Source organism: Grus americana, chromosome 2 (assembly GCF_028858705.1).
Source record: "Grus americana isolate bGruAme1 chromosome 2, bGruAme1.mat, whole genome shotgun sequence".
In the NCBI taxonomy this organism is placed as follows: domain Eukaryota; kingdom Metazoa; phylum Chordata; class Aves; order Gruiformes; family Gruidae; genus Grus; species Grus americana.
The window spans coordinates 47,188,387-47,214,295 of NC_072853.1; the positions used below are offsets into that span (position 1 = coordinate 47,188,387).

General features: G+C 38.6%; 1 protein-coding gene across 5 annotated transcripts in view; it reads left to right on the forward strand.

Moving 5' to 3' along the window:
- The window catches only part of NOL4 (nucleolar protein 4), a 200,426-nt gene that overhangs the window by 102,827 nt on the left and 71,690 nt on the right, over positions 1 to 25,909 (forward strand). For all 5 annotated transcript variants that reach the window (XM_054818073.1, XM_054818072.1, XM_054818074.1 and 2 more), the window contains one exon: positions 12,607 to 12,890. In XM_054818073.1, coding sequence (XP_054674048.1) covers positions 12,607 to 12,890 — 284 coding nt within the window. The remainder of the gene's footprint in view (positions 1 to 12,606; positions 12,891 to 25,909) is intronic.

A 25,909-nucleotide genomic window follows, 5' to 3' on the forward strand; every position in this document is an offset into this window, starting at 1 on the left:
AAATTTCTGAAAGCTACTAAAATAGTATTATGTCCAAGAACCCATAGTGTTTCTGTTGCTATTAGCTTCTCAGAAAGGAACTGTAAAACTATAGTCTTCATGCAAAAGTTTCCCAGTGCAAATAATTTTCATGTTTTTCCCATCTTTCATTTACACTTTTGTTCAATGCATCCTCTCATACTTGCTCTGTTCCCCATGCAAGCGCAGTCCACTGCATTGCAGTGAAAGGGAAAGTTCGAAACAAGAGATGCATTGCTTAGTCAGGTGGCTTGACAGTGACAATTTCAAGTCCGCAGCTCTGGTGAGGAATAGCAGTGGATATGCCGGAACTATCTATCAGATCCTTTAGGCTTTGTGGAGTTTCTGAGCACTGAATCATAGTTACTTGGTTTGCCAGAGATATTGTGCTGACAGACCATATAGCAAAATCATTCTTGTTTGTCTTCAGATATCTCTTATTCTAATCCATTTTTAGACAATGTGTGACCAAATGCTCAGTTGTACTTTTGGGAATTGTAAAAAAATTTATTGACTTTGTGCTGAAAATAATTTCTGAAAATGAAAGAGCATGTTTTATTTTTGCCAAAAATAATTTCTGAAAAGTAAAGAGCATGTTTTAATTCTGCCAGTCAGATTGGAAGTCAACATGTCTATTTGTAGTGTTATGAGGCAGTTGGGATTTAAAAGTGGTGACTTCAATGAAGGCAGAAGAGACATTGCTGTAGTATTAATACCTCACGGGAAATCTGCTGTATTCTGCCTGATATCACCCAATTGGTGGCAAAGACCTCAAATCATGGATGTTTGTGGATAGAGTTTGCAAATCTGCCATTTTTCAACCAAAATTATATTACATGATTCGGGATTCTGCTGTCTTGGGCCATGCGAATTTTGAGTTGGAAAAACTATTAAATGCTGTAAACTTCCAAGCTGATTCTAATGCCCTGCGTAAGATGATGCCCGTACATCTCTCATGGGAGTTTTGGCATTCACTACGTGAGAGAGATTTTTGAGACTGATCAAAGGGAGGCCAACCACCAGCACTGTTTATTTTTCTCCCTGTTGTTTGATGCTTATAATTGTATCACCATGCTAGGGAGACTCCCGATATGCTTATGTCCTTTACCTCAGTGGCAATATTTTTGTGTTCAAGTAAAGCTTCCTTAGCATTGACTGTTGTCACCTTTTGCATTCTTTTGCTGGTGTTTGGGCTTGTGCTTGGCCTTTGAGGATGCTGAATATTTTTAACTTTCACTCAATACAGTGAAAACTAAAATTAGGAAAGCGTAATGGATGTAACATTCAAAAATGATTGCTTGCTAGATGGAGAAAGGCCATCAAGTTTGTTATCAAGTGTTGCCCTGTGTGACCAGAGTACTGTTTTCACTGAATCAGTGAGGAGACCGCTTACTGTAGTTACCCAAGGCATGCTCAAATGAGAAAACAGTAATATACATGCTGCCATGGACATCCATAAGCATTTTAAAGTAACAGAATAAAAAGCAAACTGAATTGAAAAGGGACGTGTAATTTATATCCCTCAAACATGCTTATTTGGTCAAGTTTGTAATAGCAGCTTTCCAAGCTCTGGAATTCTTCATCGAATTTCTAAACTTACAGTCTATCTGTAACAGAATCCAACACTTGACTCACTGAGACACTGTCTTGGCAAAAACATTAATTACATCACAGTCATTAAATAAGAAAACAGCAGCCCTAATGGAGTCCTAAACTTGGATATTTAGTGTTCTGACTTCTGCTTCACTAACATCCACTTTCCTAATGTATCAAGGAAGTTTTAGTTCACTGTTGACAGTGCTAGAACTGTGATGAAGTACACATAATTCATATACTTTTCTTCTTGTTCTTCTAACTTACATGTTTATTACCTATTTTTAAACTGATTTTCAGTATGTGAATATTAGAGGCACTTATTTTACTCTGCTGAGTTAGGAAATTTTCCTGTAAGCCTATATGTTAGTATGAGTGGAAAAAACGGATTGGAAAGGATGTGACAGAATACCAAATGTTTTGCAAAACCCAGTTGATTTTACTAACATTATCACATGAAAACTAGGAAAAAAATTATAAAAAGGGTAGGAAATGTTTTCACTTCTAATTATGAAGCATTTTTTATGTCATAGCTTTTAGTATAAAGTTGTGCATAACAAAATGGCTTTAATTTACTTGATACAAGTCTTTATACTTTTCTGTGTGGAAAAAAAAATAATTAGATTGTCATTTTGAAATCCTAAACTACAGAGATAGAAACCTGATGATGAAGAGTCTAATGAGTCTGAACTATTTGTAGAAATATTGTTACTGAGAGTTATGCTGTCAACTCAAACTATTTTCATTATTATAGAGGTACCCAAAATACTGGTCTGACAGGGCATTTTGACTTACTCTTTGTTTTATGCACCTAAATAGCTACTTTATAGTCATTGAGACTGTGTATACATTACAAGTGTAAACCAAAGAACGTTTGCAAGTGTCCTTCAGTATGGCTCTAAAATAAAATTTCAAATATAATAACAGCATCTGTTGAACTTCAGCAAAACTCTTGATTTTCTTACATTTGGGCATTTTCCCCAATCTCTTTTTTTTTGGTTGGGTATGTAAGATTTTTTCTTTTTTTTTCTAATTCAATGTAGTCTTCTAGTGATAGGTAAAATGTTAACAGACATGAGTTTTTCACATTTCAAGAGGAAACTTCTTCTCAGTTTTCTGCTAGGAATACAGCAGACAGGCTAATCCAGCAATTTGTGCTGTAACGTTTGAGGGCTCAAGTAGGAGTTTGGGTTAAATGTTGCTAAGGACGTATGAAGCTCAAAGCAGCCATTTCTGTTTGCTCTTAAGGCTTCTCCCCTCTTTCTCTCCCAGTTTTACTGATGGAGAGGATATAATGAGCCTTAGGTTGCCCTCCTCTTGCTGCCTTTATAGAACAGAAAGCCGTTTGCTGAGGAGGTGCAGAGCTGTTAAGCAATCATTTGTCTTGCTTGTGCTCAGGGCTTCACCCTTCCAGAAGGAAGTACAGACTGATACCACTGTGTGAGCCCACTCAACACACTAAAGCTGGTAGGCTAAATTTTACACTTTAGAGGGCTTTATTAAAAAATGCCAGTATTGGGCATCCAGTCTGCAGAGAATTTTCCTCTACTTGATGTTTCCTCTTTGCTTTTGTCTTCTGGCAGATCCTGATGAAGTAAAATATGTCATCATACATATGCACTAGGTCTGAGTGGCAGATAAGTTTAGCATAATTCCTTTCAGCCCCATTTAGGTTGACGTTTAGGCATCAAACATGAACCTATGCATTATTCTTTTGTCTATTGCTGGCACAGCACCAGATTCTTCTTGCTGCCAGGAGTGGCAGCAGCTGCTGCTACCCACGGCAGTCTTTAGCTAGAGCAGCATAAACCCCTTTCCAGGCTGGGCAAGAAAGAGGAGAGGGTATGATCTCTTAGGTTACCTCTTTTTACTTGAAGGAAAAGGCTTCACATTTCTCCTTTTCTTAACATGTTGCCATCTCAAATGTCTTTGTTGCTGATGTCGTCTGTCTATAGTTGGAATTTCAGTGAATCTCACAAGTCAGAGTTAGTCTGTCCTGAGGCCTGATTGCCTGCCTGTGTCCCACCTCAGTTCCTAGCTTCATATCAATAAACTGCTCTGAAGTCCAGAGTCCTGTTCGGGATGAATGTAAGGCAATATCTGTGGTATCACTCATATGTTTTTGGGCTGAGAACTTGTTCCTGCAACGCTTGTCCAGAGATGGAGCTCTAAGCCACAATTCTCAATGCCAGATGACATTGAGACATTCAAATATGATCCCATACACAGCATAAAAACTTTTAGAAGAATTGCAGGTTTTCTGTATGAAGAACTGCTTGATAGAGCCTTAGGCACAAAAAGTGCCCTAGAGGTTTCTCCAGCATAAAGAGAAAACCGGAGATTTTTCTCCCCAGAGGCAGCGAGGGCTATGTCTTTTGAAGTGGAAATGCCAAAACACAAGTACAAACTAGATGCATAGTGATAATAAGACTACTGTGCACCCAGTGAGCTATTCAATTGGTTATTTACATGTGCAGTACCCTCCTAATAGCCATTCTGCTTCATCTCGTTGTATATATGCAGGGACAGTTGCTCTGCAGGCAAAGGAAGCATGCAATCACTCATGAAGCTTTATAAATGAGCCCTTCTATAACATTGTGACTGACAGCAGTGTTATTTTTCTGATAGTTGCTGATATCATGGAGTGGCAGTTGTTCACTGTTCTGTTATTTAATGTTATAATTGAATAAAATATCTGCCTGTTTTGTGCCTCCAACAAGAAGAGACATTTATCCATGGAAAAATTGTGAATTACTGGGGGGTTTGTTTAATAATGAAATGAGATTTACAGCCTGGCTAACGCTGATTCCACTGTGTATGTGCATGTGTATATCAAACCTACAAAATTTACTGTGCTCTTGTTGACAATACTAGGGATTAGTTTTGTAGTTCGCTTTGTTCTTTTTTCTTTTCATAAATGCATGCAGTGAGTGATCATATGAAGTAACTCCTGACCTATTTCTCCACCACTGAAAACAACAGTGAGACCCATTGATTGGCATCGTGCAATGCAGCGAGTTCCATAGCTGAATTCACAGAAGCCAATCACATCATGAAAGCTACATGTATCAAAAGGAGAAAAAAAAGATAGTGAGGTTAGCTGAAGAGGACAATTAATACATGTTCTTGTAATGGAGCAAATGCAGTCTCACTGCGAATGAAGGGACTGAGCTCTGTGTACATCATCCCACTCCTGTCCTCTGGAAAGGCTCTTACTCACCTCTTAATTCCTGTTCTTTGTTTCCTTGACACTGTACTGACATTTTAGTAGAAACAGAATTAGTGGCATTAACTCTTTGGAGGAGCAGAGAAAGGTGCTCGAGGTTTACACAGGTTCAAAGAGAGACTGGATATTTGCATGGAAAAGAAATCTGTTGAGCATCAGTATGTTGCTAGAAACGACATCCAGCTCAGAAAGACCTTGAGCTGAAAATTATTAAGGGCTCAGTAAGCCATAGGAGGAAGAATTGTATATTCTTGTCTTATCCTCTTCCTAAAACATCTCCTAATAGTCACTGCTGGAGATAGGATATTGGACCAAATGGATTTTTGATCTGACCAACTATGGCCATTCTTATGCTTTAAGAAATGGGTTATAATAGAGGGTCTGAAATCACCTTTGTACCTCCGTTAATTCAACCACTGTTCTTTATCATAATATGAAAGAGAATGGAGCAGATGAATAGATATCATTGACTTTGACTGGCTTTTAAGTTATGTATTGAACTTGTGCTTGAAACTGGACTTGTGATGTAAATGAAGCATAACCGAATACATAACTGTGATAAATTGGTATTAAACGGTCATTGTGAAAAGTGGTGGGAGTGAAATATGACCTCGCCGTTTTTATCAGTTCTTTTAGAAAAGTCTCTGTAATTATTTCATACTACAGAAGTTTCTGTGAGTCAGCACTCTACACCAACTTTTTGGTCTGATTCATGGTGTTCCTCTCCTAAAACTGCCTGCTGTCAGTTGCTACCAGTAGAGCATTTTTTCAACAGCTCCTGTTAGGAAAGTTTGGTAGCACACCTTGGGTTTGTGGAATTACAGAAGGAATGTAACTAATTTAGTTTTAAATGTTTGCTTATGTGGCATATTATTTTCATTAAAGTTGTGTTTTAACGTAGGAAAAATGAAGCATGTGCAATACTGAAGCCAAAGGTTAAAGAGAACAGCATAGTAACTCAAAACTGCTCTGGAGTGTGTCACTCTTTGGTCTGCAATACTGTCTCTTGCAAGCGATCCTGTTCAAATGAATCAGATCGCTGAGGGCGTAGGGTGGTGTTTAGCAAGACCTGGGCTGGTGGTATCTGGCCCAAAGGGATTAAAGCAACCTTCACCATAGAGGACTTTGGTAGACAATCTTTAAGAGTGGGTTTTATGACAGCCTGCGCTTGCAGAGCCAGCAGCTTCAGTCTCACTCATCCCACTCAACTCATTCACATCCAACCTCCTCCTTTTAGAAAGAACAGTTACCCATCTTACAGTAACTGCGGCTCTCAGAGATGCTCTGTCAACAGGCAATCCACTCAAAGTGTTTAACCTGTGTGCATGCTGCCTTGGAGTCTGCAGGCATCAGTGTCTGTTTGGGCTGCATATGTGCCCCCCTCCCATCTCCACTTAGAGCAGGATGAACAAAGTGGCCCCAACAATTGCCTTGTTCATTTGCTGTGATTAATCTGACTCATTACTACCAGGCATGTTTTTGTCTTGTGGGACGTCCTCATGCAGTCAGAATGTCTCAAAAGAGCCAAAGGTGCTATAAGGTTAATTGCCTTTCCCTCGCTTTTTGTCTACTTCCTAAGAAGGCTCTCTGCCTTGCTTCATGGCAAAAAAGGGAGCTGTGTTAGAGCTGCTTTGGTATCATGGGGCTCTTGCTTCATTCTTAGTGTTAATGAGAGGGTTCCTTAGCTCCCTGACCCATCACCACATCTGTCCTTTCAGCAGATCTGAGCTTCCATGTGGCTGTAAGGTTGTAGGACTCTGCCATACTACTGCTGTTAGCGCTGAAGGCCATGCTATGGATTACTGACTAGTAAAATATGCAGTAAGTTTCAGGTAGTTGAAATCTCAGCTGTAAAAACTATTTAAGCATACTCTAAATATTAATTGAATTCTAGCCTGAGAATTCATTTGAGATTTATGCAGAGATCTGTCTTTATGTAGAATGGCTTGTTGACTCCTTCACAACTTACCTGCAAGGAATATGAAAAGTCTGGGTGATTTATAGTATGAAATTGATTGCTAAGAGTAGTGCAAGAGATCCTTTAAAACATCTGGAGATTTTTCTCACAAGGAGGCAAGTGAGAGTTGTGTCTATGTACCTTGGTTTGAGATTCACGGTACTTCTATGGTGCTTATATCAGAATTCAGATCTTAAATTTGTGCTCTCAGAAAACTGGTATTTGAGGGACTTCTTCCAGCCAGATTCAATGCACACTTCAACTTGCTTTCATTTAAGAAAGCACTTTTATTGAGAACCGTGTTGAACATTTGACATATCTGGTCTGAAGACAGTTCTCTCTGGGTCAAAGAACTGTATTTTAACCTTTAACAGAAGAATCTCTCATTCTAGCAATATATGTTGTTTGCCCATTCATAAATCTAGACATTGTTTGGTAGGAGAATATAATCCTCTAAATTAAGACCTGGTTTCCTGCTCTAAATCAGAGTGCCCTTAAACTATCAACTGTCATGGAAATCACTTTGCAGAATCCAAGGTGTTAAATATAGAGAAATATATATAAATATATGTATATAAATATATAAATGCAGAGAAACTGGGTTTTGGGGTTTTAGGCCATGATAATGTGAATGTCTGTGGCAGATAATTGAAATGAAGGATGCAACAGTTCTGAGAATCAAAACTCATATTGAGAATATCTGTTTGCTTGGGCTTGCTTTGGCATTGTCTTTTCTTCCACTATTTCGAAGTTCCCTTCAAAAGGTGGGGGAGAAGCTAACACAGTAGTGACTGAGAACTGGAAAGTTCTCAGGCAGGAGCCTGGACTTCTCAAGTCTGCAAAAACAAAGCTGGTGTCACTTCATGTCTAGCTGGCCTCAAGGTGATCTAGAAGGATGAGATAGAAGCTCTAATGCAGTGTGATGAATAATAAGAAACTAACGTGAAGTAGGAAAATTGCTGCAGTTCTTGTTTGAGAATTACCCCTAACACTGGGTACTTGGACTGAAGGTGCCCGAAGGGTGTTGTTCAGACCAGGGGATCAGCGTGGAGCTCTGTGCAAGGCGGGAGAAGGAGGTCTTGGCATCAGGAGGTTTAAGAAGTACCAACCCATGAGTGAGAAATCCATGCCTAAGCCTGGACGGTGCTCCTTGCTTCAGCAAGAAGGTGTCCGCTGCCCAATTCAAAGGTACCTTCCTTCAGCTCTTGGAGGGTTTCTCTGAGGGGTGATGCTCTTTAATCCCTGGAGCAGGATCTCTGCGTAAGTGAGGCACCAGCTGGCTGTTTTTGAGAAGTGAAATACATACATGTTTTGCAGTCAGACTCTCCTTTTTCTGGCTTAAGTAACAAAAACACTTGTAGATGTGCTTCCAGTCTTCCAGCGTGCTGGGGTAAGGGTTTGAAAACCGCATAGTTCCTGTGCATGTGGCCTGCCCTGAGCAAGCAGCAGCATTTGATGAGGCCATCATTCACTACGATGACTGATGCCTGTGGATAGATGATGGTGACGTGAGCTTGTCCCACAGCCACTTTCATGACTGCCCTGACACGCAACACAGGGCAGGGAAGCCCTCTGCTCCCTCCCCTATCAGCTCCCAGTGCTTGTGGCATGCTTCCCTGGAGGTCTTCCCATAAAACCTGCCCTGCAGCAGCACTTCAGACAAGAGGCATGTTTTCAAAACCTGCTGTCCTTGCATCAGTGGTGCGATTGGTACCAAGTACCCAGACATAGGCTGATGGTGGTGGAGTTTTGTTTTTTTTTCCCCCCTCATCAGCTGGCTGTGGGAAGGGAGCCTGGAGCAACCGCTGACCAGTGGTGGTGCCATGGTGAACCCAAGGAGGGCCGCTACGGTTTGCTCAGCCTGCCATGGAAGGGCAACCCTGCAGCAGGTTAATGGCTGCTGCCTCACATGTGCCGGGCTGGGGTGGGCCTGGCCTCCTCGGTGTCCCCGGAGAGGGGCAGGGGCAGGCCCAGGCAGCCCCCAACTGCCACCATGATGTCAGCAGGTCGCAGGGGTGCCACCATGTTCCCCAAGTGCACTCCCACACCCTTTTCCGCTGCCCCAGGGATGGGCCCCTGGCCTTTACCCCTTTCTGCTTGCCATTAATGTTATTCTTGTCCTGAAAGAGGAGCTGTTGGCAAGCTGCCCCCAAGAAACACTTGCTGGGGGCCATAGCTGGGCAAAGCCTCGGCTCTCCTGGGCCTGCGCACAGCTCTCCCCAAGCCGTCACGCCTCTGCGGGATGGGGGAAAAAATATTTGGTAAGAAAAAAGGCTTTCAGCGTTAGCAGTTTATAGTTTATTGTGGCTGAGGTGTTGTGATAAATAAAGGTGAGAGAACTGTGCAAGTGAACTGCCAGTCCCTCCCAAGGCCCTGGCTTAGGTGCAGCCGCTGCTCACCAGCTGCACAGGGTGCAGTGAGGAGGTGAGACCTCACCTCCCATCCTCCGGAGAGGCGGTCACCGCCGGGGAGGGTGGTCCCAGGGACAAGTCTCCATGAAACCACCCTTTCCCCTTGGCAGCTGTGTGGTTGCCACGTGTGCTCGCAGTCCCTGCGGGCCCAGGAGTGGGGTGGCTTGGCCCAGTGGCTGTGAGCGGTGCCGGGAGGTGTTGGGGCCATGGCTGCCCATATTTGAGGGTGAATGTAACATACTTTTCCTCTCCTGGGCCAGACCCTCCTACCTGTTTCCCCAATTCCAATTATTCCTGATGTGGTCTGTGTTTCTGATACCTCAGAAACTCTTGCTTTAGAGTAGCCTTATTCTTGGCAAAAATAGACCAGCTGCCCAGGGGTGGGAAATGCACTAAACCTTGTAATTTAGTTACCTTGGTAACATCTGTAAGGGACTACTAGTGCTAAACCCCTACTTTTTTCTTGATCTCTTTTATGGCAATACATATTTATATTTACTTAGCAAAAGTGTGATTTATAGCCATTGCAGCCATTCTTCTGAACGTTATCCTGACAGACAACAGTTCATGTTTCTAACAAGCAAGGTTAAATGACTGTAAAAGTAGATATTTGACTTTATAGGAGAAACTGAGATTTACCATAAAGTAACTAAGCTTTTGCTAAGCAAAGCCAAAATCATGTCAATACTGTATTATTGTTTTAATATATTATAATGCTTGATCACATTTACTCAGTATAGGATTTTTTTTCAATGGTTGTGGTTTAGAACAAATATAAAAAAATCTGTTTTGTTTTTCTTTCTTTTGCATTGTAACATTCTCACACGTGTAAGTTTTAGTTGTCAACCATTCATCATACAGGGGAAAAAAAAATAAAAGCATTATTGCTTATGATTACAAGCCAAAACTAACAGCCTTGCTTTGGACTTTGTTGTTCCTGGGTCTGGCGCTAGGCACAGCTCTCTTCCTACTCCATCATTCCCATTTAGCTGTCTATGTCCTGGTAGTGTCTCCTCTGCATGGCGTGACGCGGGATGCTGGGGTGCCGGCACACAGAAGTTCCCTATGGATCAGACTCGTGTGCTGCGGAATAGACAGTGCCCCCAGCTTTTAGTTGGCTCTTTGCAGCCTCTGGTTACTCACTTGTTTTTCTCTTTGCTCCCAACAGCAGGGAATTTTCTGAGCCTTTCAAAGGGATGAGCATCCCTCATTCGGTGACCAAATCAGTAATTGATTTAATTAATTTGAAACTAACTGTCACTTGTTAAACTGATAATCGAGAAGCCAATTATGTGTTAACAGTCCTAAATATGAATCAGTGGTAACGAAGGTGTTTCTCTCTTAAAGAAATTTGAATTCCTTTCTGATAGCTCAGAGCTTTTAAAATGAGTTGTAAATATTGCTATTTTCTTTAAAAAAATAAAGACCCTTTATTAGACTGTAATTTTCTAGTTCAAAATCATGAAATTGCATATTTATTTCTGAAACTGCATTTAGAATTTTAACCTTTTTAATGTGTCATGCCCTGTAAGACGTAAGTCTCAGGGCATGATAGAAAGTTTATTGAGGATAAATCTTGCTTATCTTATTCATTTATGTAGCTGAAATCCTCAAGTAGGTTTTTAAATCAGAACATTTCTGTTGCTCTGTTGCAAGTTGGGTTGGTGTACACATTTAAAAGTCTTATTCTAGGAATGTTATGTCTTTTATTGGATATACATTTGTATTTGTAAGAGGTAATGTAAAAGTTGTCCATATAAAAACATAGCTTTATTTTTCATTGCAGCCATTAATTATAAAGCATTTTCTAAAATCAAAAAATGTTCCTTAAATAAAAGCATTTAAATTATGATTTTTATTATGTATTTTCATGAAACTAGGTTTTTTTACAGGTGTACAAAGCAAAGCAATTTAAAAAAATATGTTCAGAATGTGTGCCCGTCCTGTATACTTCATGACATAAAAGTGCTGGATGAGTACAGTAAGCAAGCCACTGATGTATGATGGCTTGTCTATGGCTCTCTAAATACTTAATTGAATTAGATCATTACCCATTTATATAATATTTTCTTCACTTTTAAAGTCTGATCTGAGGGCAGTGAATAGTTGTTTTTTACTGTATTGATGATGGAGAGTCAACAATTCGATTAATCATGTCATTTCAAGCATGAGTATTTCTGAGCACATCCTTTAAAGAATGTATCCTCATGTTTTTTTTTAAATTCCACGTGTATATAGATGTGTTTGTTTCTTTCCCTTGGAAGTTGTTTAGAAGGACCCAAAAGCAGATGGTGTGTTAAGGTACTAATATATTAAGGCCCATCTCATTCCCTGTCTCCACTTTCAATCTGTACACATTTCTGGCTGCTAACCCCCCAGTTCTGTTTCCAGTTTCACTGTCTGCGATAAGCATAGGCTTGTAGAGCCCTGGGCAGGTGTTTGCACCATTAGAAAAACCATGTAAGTTGCCAAAAAAGAAGTGCTTTAGAGAACAAGAAGTAAGCAAATTGAGGGCCAAATTCTGCTGCCATTTAATGCAGTGAAGGATGAATTCTTTTACTAGAAAGCCTGTTGGCCAAAAGATTGTTTAGAGTAGTAGCACAGATGGCAAACTCCAGTGCTGACAAACACAGGCTACACAAACCCATAAGCATGTGAAGACACATGTTAATCATACATTTCAGCTGTAAAATCTTAGGGGTAACACCAACACATTCAGCGTTTTCAGATGTGTCTTTCAGGTTGATAATTTAATCCTTTATTGAGCAGTATTTTTAAATATATTATGACACACAATGAATGAGAAAAGTGAATGAACACCAGAACAAAATGAAGAGATGCTCTTTGTTTCTGGAGTCAACTTTTCCAGTATAATCTCTACTGCCAGCAGTGAATACATCAGATGTGTTTGCATCGTATCTGTGCAAGAGGATGTTTATGGATATGACATATGCTGCTTTGCACCCTTAAAACCTGAGAACTAGATTCTCTCTCAGTACCATGTGCATCTCTGTTGATTTCAGAAATATGCAATACTGCAGTAGTGAGCATGGTATAGGAATCTAAGTAGATCCATAGACATATGGACAGACGGATTAAGGCAGACTTTGTCACTTTGTCCCTAAAAATCCTTTGTGATACTTATCTTTTGTGTACACAGTGACACTAAGGTCTCAGCCCAGATAATTTCCCTTAACTTAGTAATATTTTATGGATTTACATAAAGTTTTTACTTGAAAACATGGAGGAGTGTGTGTGCACATTTTGCAGAAATGTACTCGTGCTAGTAATATAAACAATTTTGATTCTATTTTGAAAAACATTGTGAAGGTATAAAGTATGTTTGAACTGGACAGAGATGATGATGTGGCATGTGACTGAAAATATATATTTTTTAATAGATGATTCAGCCGCAGAGAGTTTTAATGGCAATGAGACCGTGGGACACAGTTCCAATGCTTCAGGGGGAACACACTGCAGGGAGATGGCAGAAACCAACAGTAATGGCAAAACAAATCTGGAGCAGGATGAGCAGCCTCTGAACCTGAGTGACAGTCCCCTCTCTGCTCAGCTGACTTCAGAATACAGACTAGATGATCACAGCAGTAATGGAAAGAACAAATACAAGACTCTCCTAATTTCTGATCTCAAGATGGAACGGGAGTCAAGAGAAAATGGAAGCAAGGTAAGATGCTTCCACATGCTCCAGATATGAAGTGTGTAGCTTAGAAAAGGAAAAGATTTGTGAGGCCAAACCAAAGGTTATTCCCAGCTAAGCAATTAATGCAATGTGTCTAATGTTTGTCACATCATTACTCAAATGCTATACATAGATTTGTATGCTCTGTTACACATATATGATCCATACGTATATTAAGTGTATGTGGATGTACGTGGGTGAATACATATATATAGGCATATATATTGTGCTGACACACTGACAAAAACCAGTGCAGTTCTCCATCAGGCATGAATCGCATCAGTACATTTATTGAGAACTGTCTACATTACCCATTTGAAAAATATAGATATTAAAATATGTATATAATGTGATATATATATGTATATATACTGATATACATATGTATATTTAAAGATGACCATCTCATTTCATGTATTATGTATCTGTAGAATGAATCCGTATGAATGTTAAGTGCTTATGCCCAAGCAAATTACTACATGTGAATTATCAACATCTGAAAGGAATGGATTTGATTCCTTCCCGATTGTTTGTGTTATACCCACACCTAACCTGAATTAAAACTGACAAGTTTGCTTTAAGAAGCTGTAATCCCCTGAGGGCTTTTCTCTGTAGTTTCCATTATGTGGGTAAGGAGAAGCGAAGGTGGTTACAGTGTAGATAAAGACAGATCCTATAGATTAGATAGCTAGCTTTCTACAAAGGTGTTTGTCATGAGGGCATACTGTAAGGAGGTTGAAGAAATGGCCTGTATCATAGAATTTATTCATTGATCTTATTGGTGACAACTTCCTGGGTTTTATCTGATAATTTCCAACTGGATTACCGCTTTTACAGCAGCAATAATAGAATGTTAGTACCGGACCCAACTACCGTTAATGCTAAATGCTAAGTAGCCCACTACAAAATAACCTGACAACATAGATACACTTTGAATGACCACATCTTTTGCAGGGCTTTAAAATAGCAGTGATATGGAAAAATCACTTCTTCTAGGTATATCCAGAAAGGGATTGCACATGACTGATATCTAGAGAACAACATTTATTTCTGCTAACATTTCAACTCCTGTCTTCATAGCCTGCGGAGTAAAAATAAAAACTTGAACTGTTTTTTTTAACTCCAGTGTCTGGTTTTGGTGCGTAGAAGAAAGAGAAACCAAATGGGAGATTGTTAGCCTTTCTCTTTCTTGGCCATTCCAGTTTAGCAAATCATGTATCCCAAAACCTTCTCTATAAAATCTTTATGAAAACCTGTTTATCTGCATGGAATATTTTTGTTTCCACATATTTTCACTTAATTGAAAATATTCTAAATAGCTCTAGTCTCAGAGCATGTATACACTCCAGAGCTGGATTTACTCAGTACTTCATTGCACAGTGAGTCCCAAATTGGCTAATATGAATGGTATCTTTATTTGCTCCAGGACACATTGTTCCAATGAACCTTTTATAAGCCCAAATTTTGATAGACACACAGGGTCTTTTGCCTGAGGTACATTGCAGCTTCTGCCATTACTCTTGCAAATACACAAATAAGCTTGGTGAAGAAAGGGAGGAGTCTTAATGTGGAACTCATTTATAGCTAAGACAAGAACATAGCCTAATGCTACATCTCCAATTTTCATCAGTTCCAACTCAGATGCAAAAAAAAAAAAAAGTATAAAGTGTGTTAAAAATCTGTTTGTAATGAATTGAGATGACAATCAAAGCCATCTCATTCTTTGTTATTCTACAGATTTTAAGAGGCCTGAATCATCCCCCACATTGATATATTCTTTCATCACTCACTGTCATTCTACCCACTCTATACTGCCAACAATATGCAGATTTGTCTCCCCTTTTTGTCCTAGTGAAACTCCTGTTGATGTTTACAGTTCATTCATTTAAGTATATGATTTATTAGGTACAGTAAAGATTATTAAATATGGAGTGAAGACTTCAGGAAGAACACGGTCCTGGGATAAACAAAAATTTGTCAGACATTTGTAAGCTGACTGTAGAGTAAAAGAATGTTTTTGTGGCCAATTTAATATTTAACAGAGAAATTCTACTCTTGTTTTCAGAAGGAACAAAAAACATCAATGTATTAGAATAGAATGGGACTGTACAGCATCTCAGCATTTCATATGCATACATATACACTCATCTACACACCTTAAGTGGGATCTTACATGCTAAAGAGTCAGAGAGTGTTTTAGAAGCCCTAGACCTGATCAAGGAGGTCCTTTTGCCTTTCCCTGGTGATGCAGGTGACTCGGCCCCTCCAGAAGAGTGTTCTGGCCATTACTTAGCTGATTAATTTTGAACAATGCAGAAGATCAAACTCCTAGTCATGCGCAGTACCCACTGGATGCACTTGGACAAGGGTATCCCAAGGAACTAGCTGGAACTCTAATTCTCTACCAAAAAGAAAACGAAATAAAGAACAAGTAAGGTTAACAAGGTATTATAGTTTACTAGGAGCCAGCTCTGACATATCCTTTTCACCCAGAATACACCAAGTATGTGGGTTGTCATTTGAAGTCATCTAGGAATTCTCCCAGCGCTCTCACAGCATCTAACCTCCAGCCATTCACAGTTACACAGTTATGAAACATGATTAGACCTGAATAATGGCATCGTTGGTAGTGATAGGTAAGCAAATGTGTTTAGCATAATCTCTAATCATATTTTCATGACAAAATCATCTGCAGTGTTCACCAAATATCAAATTGATATACCACTTCTTATAAGCTGGTATTGTGGTATCTTTATGTGGCAAAGAATTGAGAAAAGATATGTGAAGAGTTAGGGAAGAAAATACCTGGTTTCTAAATGAAGGGAAACATATTTTAATTATTGGGCTAGCGTTGCAGGAAGTAATACATTATGCTTCCACCACCTTCTGCAATGGCCCATTCAGCCTGCAGAAGATGTTACTCGCTTGAGATGGCCAGGACTCTGTGAAACCCACAGGCAAAGGGCTGGAGCTGAAAAGATCTGTTGCCTGACATGTTCCCTGCCTTCTCCGAGTCTCCTTTTTGGATACTACATTATATATGCTTTATTAAATTTGAAGCCACAGTTTCTCTAGTCAACTTGCATCCATTCCGACCTGTCGCTAAGTTTAAAGATAACACATCAGAGCTGAATATAGCTGCAAAAACCCAAAAGATTACTGGTTTTGGTTGAAAATTATCAACACATCATACCTCCTCCACCAAATCACAGATTTTTTAAGGGAGTTTATTTTTTCTAGAAACAAGCAGTTTTGTTAAACTACATTATAGGTATTTGCCTGTACAACACTGTTTACAAAAACGATACTTCCTTCACATGCGTAGTGGTGGGCTCCACCATTTGACAATATAGTTATGATTGATAATTTTGTATGTGCTGCAGAAATATAATCAGAAGAAACAGTTGGGATAAAAGAAGTAGTTTTTCCATCATATTTTCTTTGTAAATCTGGGAGCTAATAGGCAAATGTTTTTTTTAAAATGGCTATTTCTTTGTGGAAGTTCAATTTTTAGAATATTCATCTTGTCAATACCTATTTGAAGCAATTGTATGCTTATGCTATATGGAAAGTTTGCTAGATAGTGGCCTCATTCTGTGAAAGAGTTTTGGATGTCAAAATAGGGATACTTAACATTTTCCTAAAATCAGGCCTCTCTAATGTACACAGAGGAAGTCATTAGTGATTTGTAAGAAATGTAGTTTTTTGGGAATAATAAATCAAGTTTTCTTGTCTGAAAAGACTCTGATGGATAACTGGAGATTAGATAACCCTGTGAACAAATTTTAATTCAACTTTTCAAACTACTGGGTATATTTTTTAAAGAATGCTGTGTTCAGTTACTTCAGAATATGAATTTTAAAACTGATGTTGATTACACTTTTTAAACAAGAATGACGTTTCAGTGGGCAGTGTAACTTTACTCTTTGAATCCTCAGTTTCAGACAGCAAGTATGTGTGGTAACCTCTTTGTTGTGTAAAAAGACCACATGCTGAGTGCAGTGGAGGGAGTTGCCAAATTTTAACATAACCTTAAAATCTGGTCAAAAATATTTTATTATTCACTGAAAAAATGTTATGCAAGGAAGAAATGGGTTTTCATAGTCTTAAATAAATATATATGTAAGTATGTATGTATATATATACTTTATATATGTTTTTGTTAAGCTGATATTAGGGAACTGTTCCTCCAATACAACTCAGATGTTCACGGCAGTAGAACTTGCTACAACCGTATAGTGCTAAACTGAAGTCAGTGAAATTTTGCTTAGCTGCAAAAATATATACACAAATTTACATTAACAGGGCTGGGTCTTTGTACTACAAAAGACTTATAGTCATCTGTAAATGCTTTGCAAATGCAGTTCTATGAATTCAAATAGTTAAATGCACATATAAATTATTTTAGATCATTATATACTTATGTGTGAGACTGCTGGGTTTCTGTATGACCATGATGAAGTCTTTGAAGCACTGAGATTTTTGATTTCTGATTCTTGTGTTATTGATTTTCCCTAGACCATATATTTTATTTGGAAATCTCATTATATAGCTTTATCTCTTCCACATCATTTATTTAATGAAATATAGCAAGCCCACTCCTTTTAAGTGATTTTGTATCTTCTGCATTTGGATAACAAGGTTCTTGTGATACAGTATGGGAAAACAGGTTTTTGAGCTAACCAACCACACTTATGTTGTGCCACGTGCTTTACCTGGATTAATAAATAGTTCATTATGTCTGTATTGCAAAGGACGTTCCTAATATGCAAACCTTCTCTTTGGGATTTCCCAGATAGAAACATGTGGAGTTTGATCATGAATGCCTAGGAGATGCATTAAAGTGGGGTAACAAGGAGGACACACACCATGTGTCCATTTTGTCCAGATACCTACTAACTGGGGACAGTTGGTTAATGTCTTCTTTCTTCTACCAGACAAAATTTCTGATAGAAAAATTGGACACCTCCAGGCCCTCTGGATGTATAGTAGGATAAGTTAATATGCATTATGTTTAGCTCGAGTGTGTAATTGGCTGCATGGAGAAGTGCACAAGATTAGTAATTTTTCTCTAAGTCTGAAAAGAAAAGCAGAGTTTTAAAGGAGAGAACAGTAAATAATGATTGCTGCATACAGTGACCTTTAATTATAATACTGCATTCTAATGTGCATGTCATTATAGTTACAGTGGTTCACAACAAGGCAGAGCTCTCATGTAGTTTCTAAAAGGAAAATCTTACTTTCTGTCACTCCTTTAATGCTAGGCTTTTGAAGTGTTTCTTAAGCTTTTTCTTCAGCCTGAAGTAAAGAACAGTGTTATTGTCATGGGCCGCTGCCAAGGGCTGTTTGCTCCCAACTATTGCAACTTCAAACTTGTGTTGTAATGGGTGCATTTACACTACGGCAGGTTAGTCTGGCAGGCTGTCCACTTTTAATACAGGTCCTGCTCTAAGAAGGTATTTAAAGATTGCAACCTTGCATGGGGTCTGAAAGCCAGAGCATATGTGAGATCCTGGGTGAAGAGTCATTTGAAGTTCCTGCAATTAAAACTTTAGTCATCTTTGGTGGTTAGTCCAGCTGTGGAATCTTGTAACATCTGCTTTGTTGGAGCTCATCATTACTGAAGGAAACTGGGCACAACCATCCAAGCAGCCTGACCTGAATAAGCAAGTATGCAGATAAAGCTGTTGTAATCTGATGGTGCCTCATGAATCCTGCTGGTTTCCAAAAGTGCACGTGAATTTAGCCACAGGTAGACACCGTCTCTGAGGAGAAAGGTAGAGTTTCAATGTGTTTCTTTCTCACTCTCCTTTTTAAAGATATGATTGTATCTTAGTAAAATATGAAAGGTCATTCCTAATATCCAGTGAACATCATCACATCTGACAGTGTGTCTCTGAGGCATGTGAAATTGCTGTCTAGTTCCCTTCTGCCTGTATTTTTGTCTGCAGGTTTGCTTGGGGAAATGCTCAGAATATAAAGGAGCATATAATTTTTTTCTAAAGCAAGTGGAATCCTCAGGAATTATGGTGGACTTTTATATAGACTGATAGTAGCTTACTGAGTCACTTAAAAAGTAATTTATTAAAAAATTTTCTTAATGAAGTGTGAAACAGGTGTGCATCTACTTGAAGCAAGAGGTAAAATGCATTGTGGGAATTTGGCATATTGCAGAACAGTGTTGGAGACTTTTTTTTCCATTTTTAAAATTTTTTTTTTTTACTTCATAACTAAGCCATTTCTCATTTCTTTTTTTCTTTCATCATCACTCATTATTTATATTGAAGTGGCATAGATAGGTTTCAGCTGAATTGGAGCCTTGTCATATGGTGCTTATATGATATGGTTACCTCAGCTCTTAGCAGGAAGGAAAGCTGGGAGCAGTAAGATAGAAGTGTCTCCTCCTCTTTTGAGGATACCATTAAACTCTGAATGCTGGCTTTTTTGGTACAAAGAAAACACCCTTTCGCCCTTCTAGTTCATGCTGCAAGTGCCCAAGTTACAGGTAATGAATCTAGATTAGGAGTTAGTTAAGCCTTTCAGCAAGGAGTTTTTGACTCCAACTCATCGTCTCCACAGAACAAACTCATCTCTCTTGCTAGAAGTTGGATCTCACTACCTAGGTGAGAAAATTAGATTTTATTTTTTTTTTTATATTGTATTTAATTTCCATCGATAGAAAGTGTTAAAGTAATGCTATGCTTTATTGACTGCTGTTTTGTTAATGTAAATAAATATCTTATGAGTCTGCAGTCCAGGTGCTTGACAGCCTTATTTTATGGCTTAATTGTTAAGACTGGGAAGAGGCTTAGCATGAAATTCTGTTTGCTACTGTAATGAATAACCTGTGAGGAGGGAAGCAAAGTCTGGTTAAAGGTATAGGCAGGACATATTACAACAGTTAGTGACATACTAGATTTTGAGCAAACAACATGAAAGTGGGGCAGAATGCAAAGCCAGCGTGATACACACCCTGTGGAGCAGCAAGACATTAGCACAGACTGAGCCTGCAGCTCCACAAGGGTCCAGCCTGCTTCCACCGTTCCAACCACAGCACCAAGGAGAGGACAGTGACTTCTTCCAGCTGTGCCTTAATTGTTATCCAATGGGTTCCATCATTGCTGCTTTTCACTAAACTCTTGGAAATAGTTTGTACTGAGATTCAAAAGTAAAAATGATAAAAGAAGTGAACTGAAGGTGAAATCCACCCCTGCCGCCATCATATGTGGGTGATACAAGGCTACATCTTTTGGCTTGCATGTCATGTCTTTGGTGTGTGAAGGCAGGCTCAAATGTTCTGCTGAAGTATGCATCTTTTTCTTTCTCTGCTATACTCAGGTTTGTGCAAAGGTAGCAGGCATGCCAGTGTTTTTCACAGCTCCTTGGAAGACAGATGCACTGCAGTGGAAGGAGATAGGCCCCTTCTCTTCTTCTAAGCATGGAGAACATTAATGAAAGGAGAATAAAAAGTGTATGCAAGGAGTTTTGTGATCTGCTCCTTTTTTCCTACCCACTCACCTCCACAAGAGTGAGACAAACTAGCCTGTTTTCTCTTTCCCTGTTAATTCCTACTTCATACACAAGGGTTTTATAGGTTGGTCTCATTGTAAAGACTGAGTCCTTTATATTTTGCTTTACCATGTTATCAAACACCTTGAGAAAGCTGAGAAAATCATATTTTAGAGCTCCACAAATCAGTCTATTGGTTGTTTGGAGAAAGGAATCTAGTTCTATGAAGAAGAAAAGATTTTTTTTTTCTGCTCTTTGATAGGAGAATTGTTACAGGCCACTGAGAAGCTTTTTGGTACCAAAAAATTGATGTTAGCTTAATGGTTTAATAAGTCTTTGCCTTGAAAAAGAAGTTGAATTTATAAAGCACTGTTTTTTCCAGACTTCAGTCTTCTGATTTTGGGGGTTACCCCTATTAAATGGCTAAACAGAACGTTGTTATGAAGAGACACAATTACAGGTGCATGAAAAAATCAGTGCAGTGTTTGTCAGAAAATACAAATGCTCTCGCGTTCTCTAACAGTCACATTCATCAAAGTCCTTTGTCTACGATAACATCAGTTCTATGTCTAATTCCTTCCATTGGAAGTACATTTAGTAGCAGGTTTTCATGTTCAGTGAAAGCTCTTGAAAATGAAATTGGTTTCCTGCAGGGTATTCATTACAATGATGTAAATCCAGAACAATTAAACTGAAACTGATGATGCTACTCCTGATTTACATATCTGTAATGGAGAATACAATCTGGCTCTGTATATGTATGAAATCCCAGCTAATGTAAAACTGGCATGGAAGAGAATAACTTTTAATGGGACCTTTTATAAATTTTCTCAGAATTTTTTTTTTGAAGGAACAAGTGTACATTGGTCAAGTATCAGACAGTGGTGCCGTCAGTTCCAGATTGCATGTGAATTACTCACAGATCCAGCTGTCTATCCTCATTCACACTCACCTTTGGAGTCGTTGGTCCCTCATACTGAAACAAGCAGTTGTACCTGGAGGGCATGCAGGACTTTGTCCAACTTGGTTTTAGTGGCTGGACATCTGTTCAGACAAGAGAGAAAGCTGTCAAGTGTATCTGCAATCAATGAGGTAAGGTGTATGAAATTACTACTTCCCTCCCTGTTTACTGCCGAGAACATTTTATAACTCAGCAGCCTGAGAACCCAAGTCTGTACCTTTCAGGCAAATTCCTGTTGACTTCAACCAGGGTTTGTTCCTGACAGATAGCTTCAAGGTTGGGTCTTGTACACAATTAATATCTTCAATCCCTAACTCTTGCTTTTGTGTTTTATTTTGGTTTTGTTTTGTTTTTAGGAAGGAAATTGAATTTGTATTAAAGTCCTACCAGGTCAAATGGTTCACTGCAGCTTTTTCTTCTCCTTCTGTTATCACATATGCAGCTCCTCTACCAACTAGAAAAAGACTGAGAGCAAATCTTACTCTTGGAGGATTAAAAACTATTTGATGGTAAATTGAGCAAGATATAATAGGGCAACAATAATTGCTACCTACTTCAACTGTATTTAGTCTTAATATTATTTACAGCTAATGCACTGTCATTTTTTTATTTTTCAGATGCAGAGGTTGAAGAGCTGATCCTCAAAACTAATCTGTGATGAATAGCTTGATAATTGGCCACTTTCTACACGCATTACACTCCTCCAAAACTATATTGTTATTCAAGAAATCGATAATCCTGAAATGTTACCCCTAGTTTTTTCTTCTGATTTTTGTATTATTTTCTGTATATGAAGTCAGCTGCTGAAGAAAGGGAGGAAAGAAGTCAAAAGATTTTTTTTCTTTTTTTTTCCTTTATATGACTTTTATAACAACATATTGCTGAGGTTTTAAAATAAAGATAATTATTATTAGTTGTCTTACAGACATCTTCCTTTCTAATCTTGTTTTTTGTTGAATGAATGCCAATAGTCAAATGTCTTGCTGAATACTTGATACACCTTCAAACTGTGCTTTTGTGTGCTCTCCATTTTCCCTCTATAGCAATTGCTGGGAATAATTAGGTACACTAGAACACTGAAGGCTTTTTTTGGATACTTACTTATTCATGTAACTGGATTTGCAAGGTGATGTGAGAGAAGTGAATAGGTCATTTTTTTAATAGAGGAACGAAGGAGAAGTAGAATATAACTTTAAAACTATCTAACTGGTTTTTACTCTTTCATCTTTCTTTTTGTTGCTAGTCTTTTAACCCTCCTTTTGCTGCTCCAGCTTTTTCTGTTAATTCTCCTCTGTTCTCCTCCATTTGCTTCCAAAGCCTCCTAGGAAGACCTAGCTGAAATTTTGCTTTTAGGAAAAAAATAGTAGATGTAGATAATAATATCAATTACCAGAAGAGAGGACTCTAAGGTATCACCTGAATTACTGAGTCCAGTCCTCTGGAAATAGCAACCTAGGTAATAGACATTTACTCCAAGAGGATCTACAACAGTTCAGCTCACTAAGCATCGCAACGTCCATGAAGTTCTGATTAATAACCATCAGTCTTATAGGAACAATGGTGCAACTGTAATATGCCACAGGAAAAAAGTGAGGTACTGAAATCATCATTGATGTCCTAGATCTCTGCAACAACAAGGGATTTACTGGGTGGATTTCCCAGATGGTCTCTAGCAGTATCTTATTCCCTGCAGAAGAGGGAGTAAAAAAGAACAACCTCCAGTACTCCCTATCAGTCTGCTTGAGGTTTTGTGTGCCATATGTTTCATCAAAACATCCTGCCTTATATTTCGCCTCTAACAGTGACTGATTTTGAATACTTCAAAGAAACAATTAAAAAAGCAGCATCTACATTAGTTATTGAGGCAGGGAGGGGATGGTGATGTAGGTAGACATTGAAAGCTGTGAAATGTGTGCTATGTTTATTAAACACAGTCAAAATACAGCGATCAATTAATTTTGTAAAAAGTGTGGTAAGGAATTGACTGTTACAAATATTACAGAATAGTATTCTTCAATCAGCAAAAGATGCTGGAAAGTGGTGTTTGAGGACTCTGTAAACAGTCAACATTTACTTTTCTCTGGGCACTGAGAAAGAGTGTGAAAACATGAGCAAGTATGGAAGTGTGCAGCCAAAGGTAGGGGTCTGTTACTGATGTGACTTTTCATTCCACCCATGCAAGTGTGGCATATCATGAAACATTTTAGTACTGGATGAATTCCATATGCATCTGTAGAGTTTTTACTAAGCTGCTGTTTCTTGGAGCTCTAAGAGTTTCTATGAAATACTGCACCTCTTGCCTGGATCAGCTGAGGCATGGTACAACTGAATATTTCCCATATACATGCTTCTTCTCATCAGCTGCTTTTGGTCACAGACTGTCATCCTCAACATGCCTTCATACCTATTCATTCTGTGTTTTCTTAACTCTTTTCATCATGAGTAAGCCACAAGTTACTCCCTGTGTCTGATGGGTAACAGTACGTGCTGTTCTTTTCATATACATACATACACGCACTCTCTTTTTTTAAAAAAATATTTATTTATTTATTTATTCATTCTTTTTTCCCCCTTGTCTGATGAGAACAGTCATATCCAGTGACTGTGACCCAAAGCTGATGCAATCATACATATGAATCAAGAGTGTACAAAGAGCTTAATATCTCTTGTTGTTGAGGCACCTGCAATGACACACCCCCAACCTTTGGGTACAGGTGCTCCAGTAGACAAGAGTGTGTGATTGTCTTTCATGTGCATTTTAATTAAAATCAGGATGATATCTTGTATATTGCTTCTGACTCCATTTTATATTTGGATAGAGGTCATGAAGTAATGTGTTTCCTCCTGTTATGTTTCCCATGACATTTGGGAATTGTCTGACTCCATCAGGAAGATCCCTTGCAGAACTATTCAGAATTTCTGCCATGTACCTTCTGCCATTGAGCTCCTGGGCTATGCGGTCTCTGGATGGATAAAAGAATCCACATGAAAAACAGGGAAAGGTGAGTTGTTTTCCTTAGGGGTTACCACGAATGGCCCCAACGTGGCCTGTTCTCACTTCTCAGCTTTATACTATGAGCTCTATATCAGCTCTCAGAAAAGACACATGGATATTCTTTAGGCCTTTTGTACTGAATCAGTGATATATAAGGTTTTTTGAACCCCCTCTGAATGCGTGTATCTTTGTCTCACTTTGTACAGTTAGTCATGTGCTCTTCAAAAATCTTTTGCAGATGAAACTCCGTGGGACTGGACCTGTGTCAAAAACTGTATTAAATGACTAAAATAAAGGTTTTAAAAATTTCTGTTTCCTCCAGTGTATTGCTTAGAGGCAATAGCTGCGTTTAGTGGAAAAGAAGTCAGATGAGTCTGGGGAATGCGTGCCACTTCATACCCTCTTGGCTCAGCATGGAGATGGAGGGATGGAGGAATGAGATATGGGCATCTTTTGGAATATGCTTCTTGTGTCTGTTGCACCTTAAAGGTGACTGTCTCACAAGCTTGATGCTTCTGTGTGGTTCATTAGATGCTTTTTAAAATCCACATCTGTACATAATCAAGCAATTAAGTGTCTGCCCTGCCTTCAGGAAACATGTAATATGAAGGTTTAAGTAATATTGAAAAAAGATATTAGAAGCCATAGTGGATTTGAATAACTGATAAAGCAGTGAGGAGCTGAAAAACATGCTACGCAGAGAGAGAATGACCTTGTTAGAGATAAAGGAGTGGTGACTTCATCACAGATCTCACTGGTTCTTACCAAGTAATAGACTGTCTTTTATTTTAGAAGATAAAGTTATTAAAAGACTCAGCGGATGAAACTTTTTTTTTTTTAATTCAGGCTGGAATTAAGATGAAACATTTTTACAATGATTATAACCAACCATTCATATGAAAGTAGTTAATTATTACACAAAAATTTCTACATAAGGTAGTTGTTCTTTCTATAAATATTTGTTCTAATTAATCTGTAAGTTATTTGGCATGATTGTGTTATTTAAGAAAAAAGTGACAACTATTCCCTCCTGTTCAAGAGTAACCAGGTGATGTTCTACAGTGCAGGCATTCTCTTCTGAGCTTAACATCTATGAATCTGTAGAAGTGTCTTGAATGCTTAAAGAGCCAAAAAGGCTTTTAGCGTCTCAGACTGCCAGTTCCCTGGCATAAACTTTTGAAAAACCTGGCCTAGATGTCTATATTTCATAGTCTTTAGTACTTACCCCTGCATACATCTGGTTTGGGGTATAAAACCCAGGACAGGATATTTATTTTTACTGCACTCACTATGCCAGTTCAAGATCATTCTTATGAGAGGTAAGTAGTTTTTAAGACTATCTCTAAACTCTCTTGAGATCACTTTTTGTCTTCCTTATTTTTCCTTTTTTTTTTGATAGGAAATTGGCAGGGAGTATGCTGCTTTACTTTTACTCTGTTTCTCTGTTTAGATGTTTTACTCTGTTTCTCTGTTTAGATTTTGATTTTTTTCATATTTAATGCTGAGTTTATAATGATGTTTACAGTACCAAGAACTTAT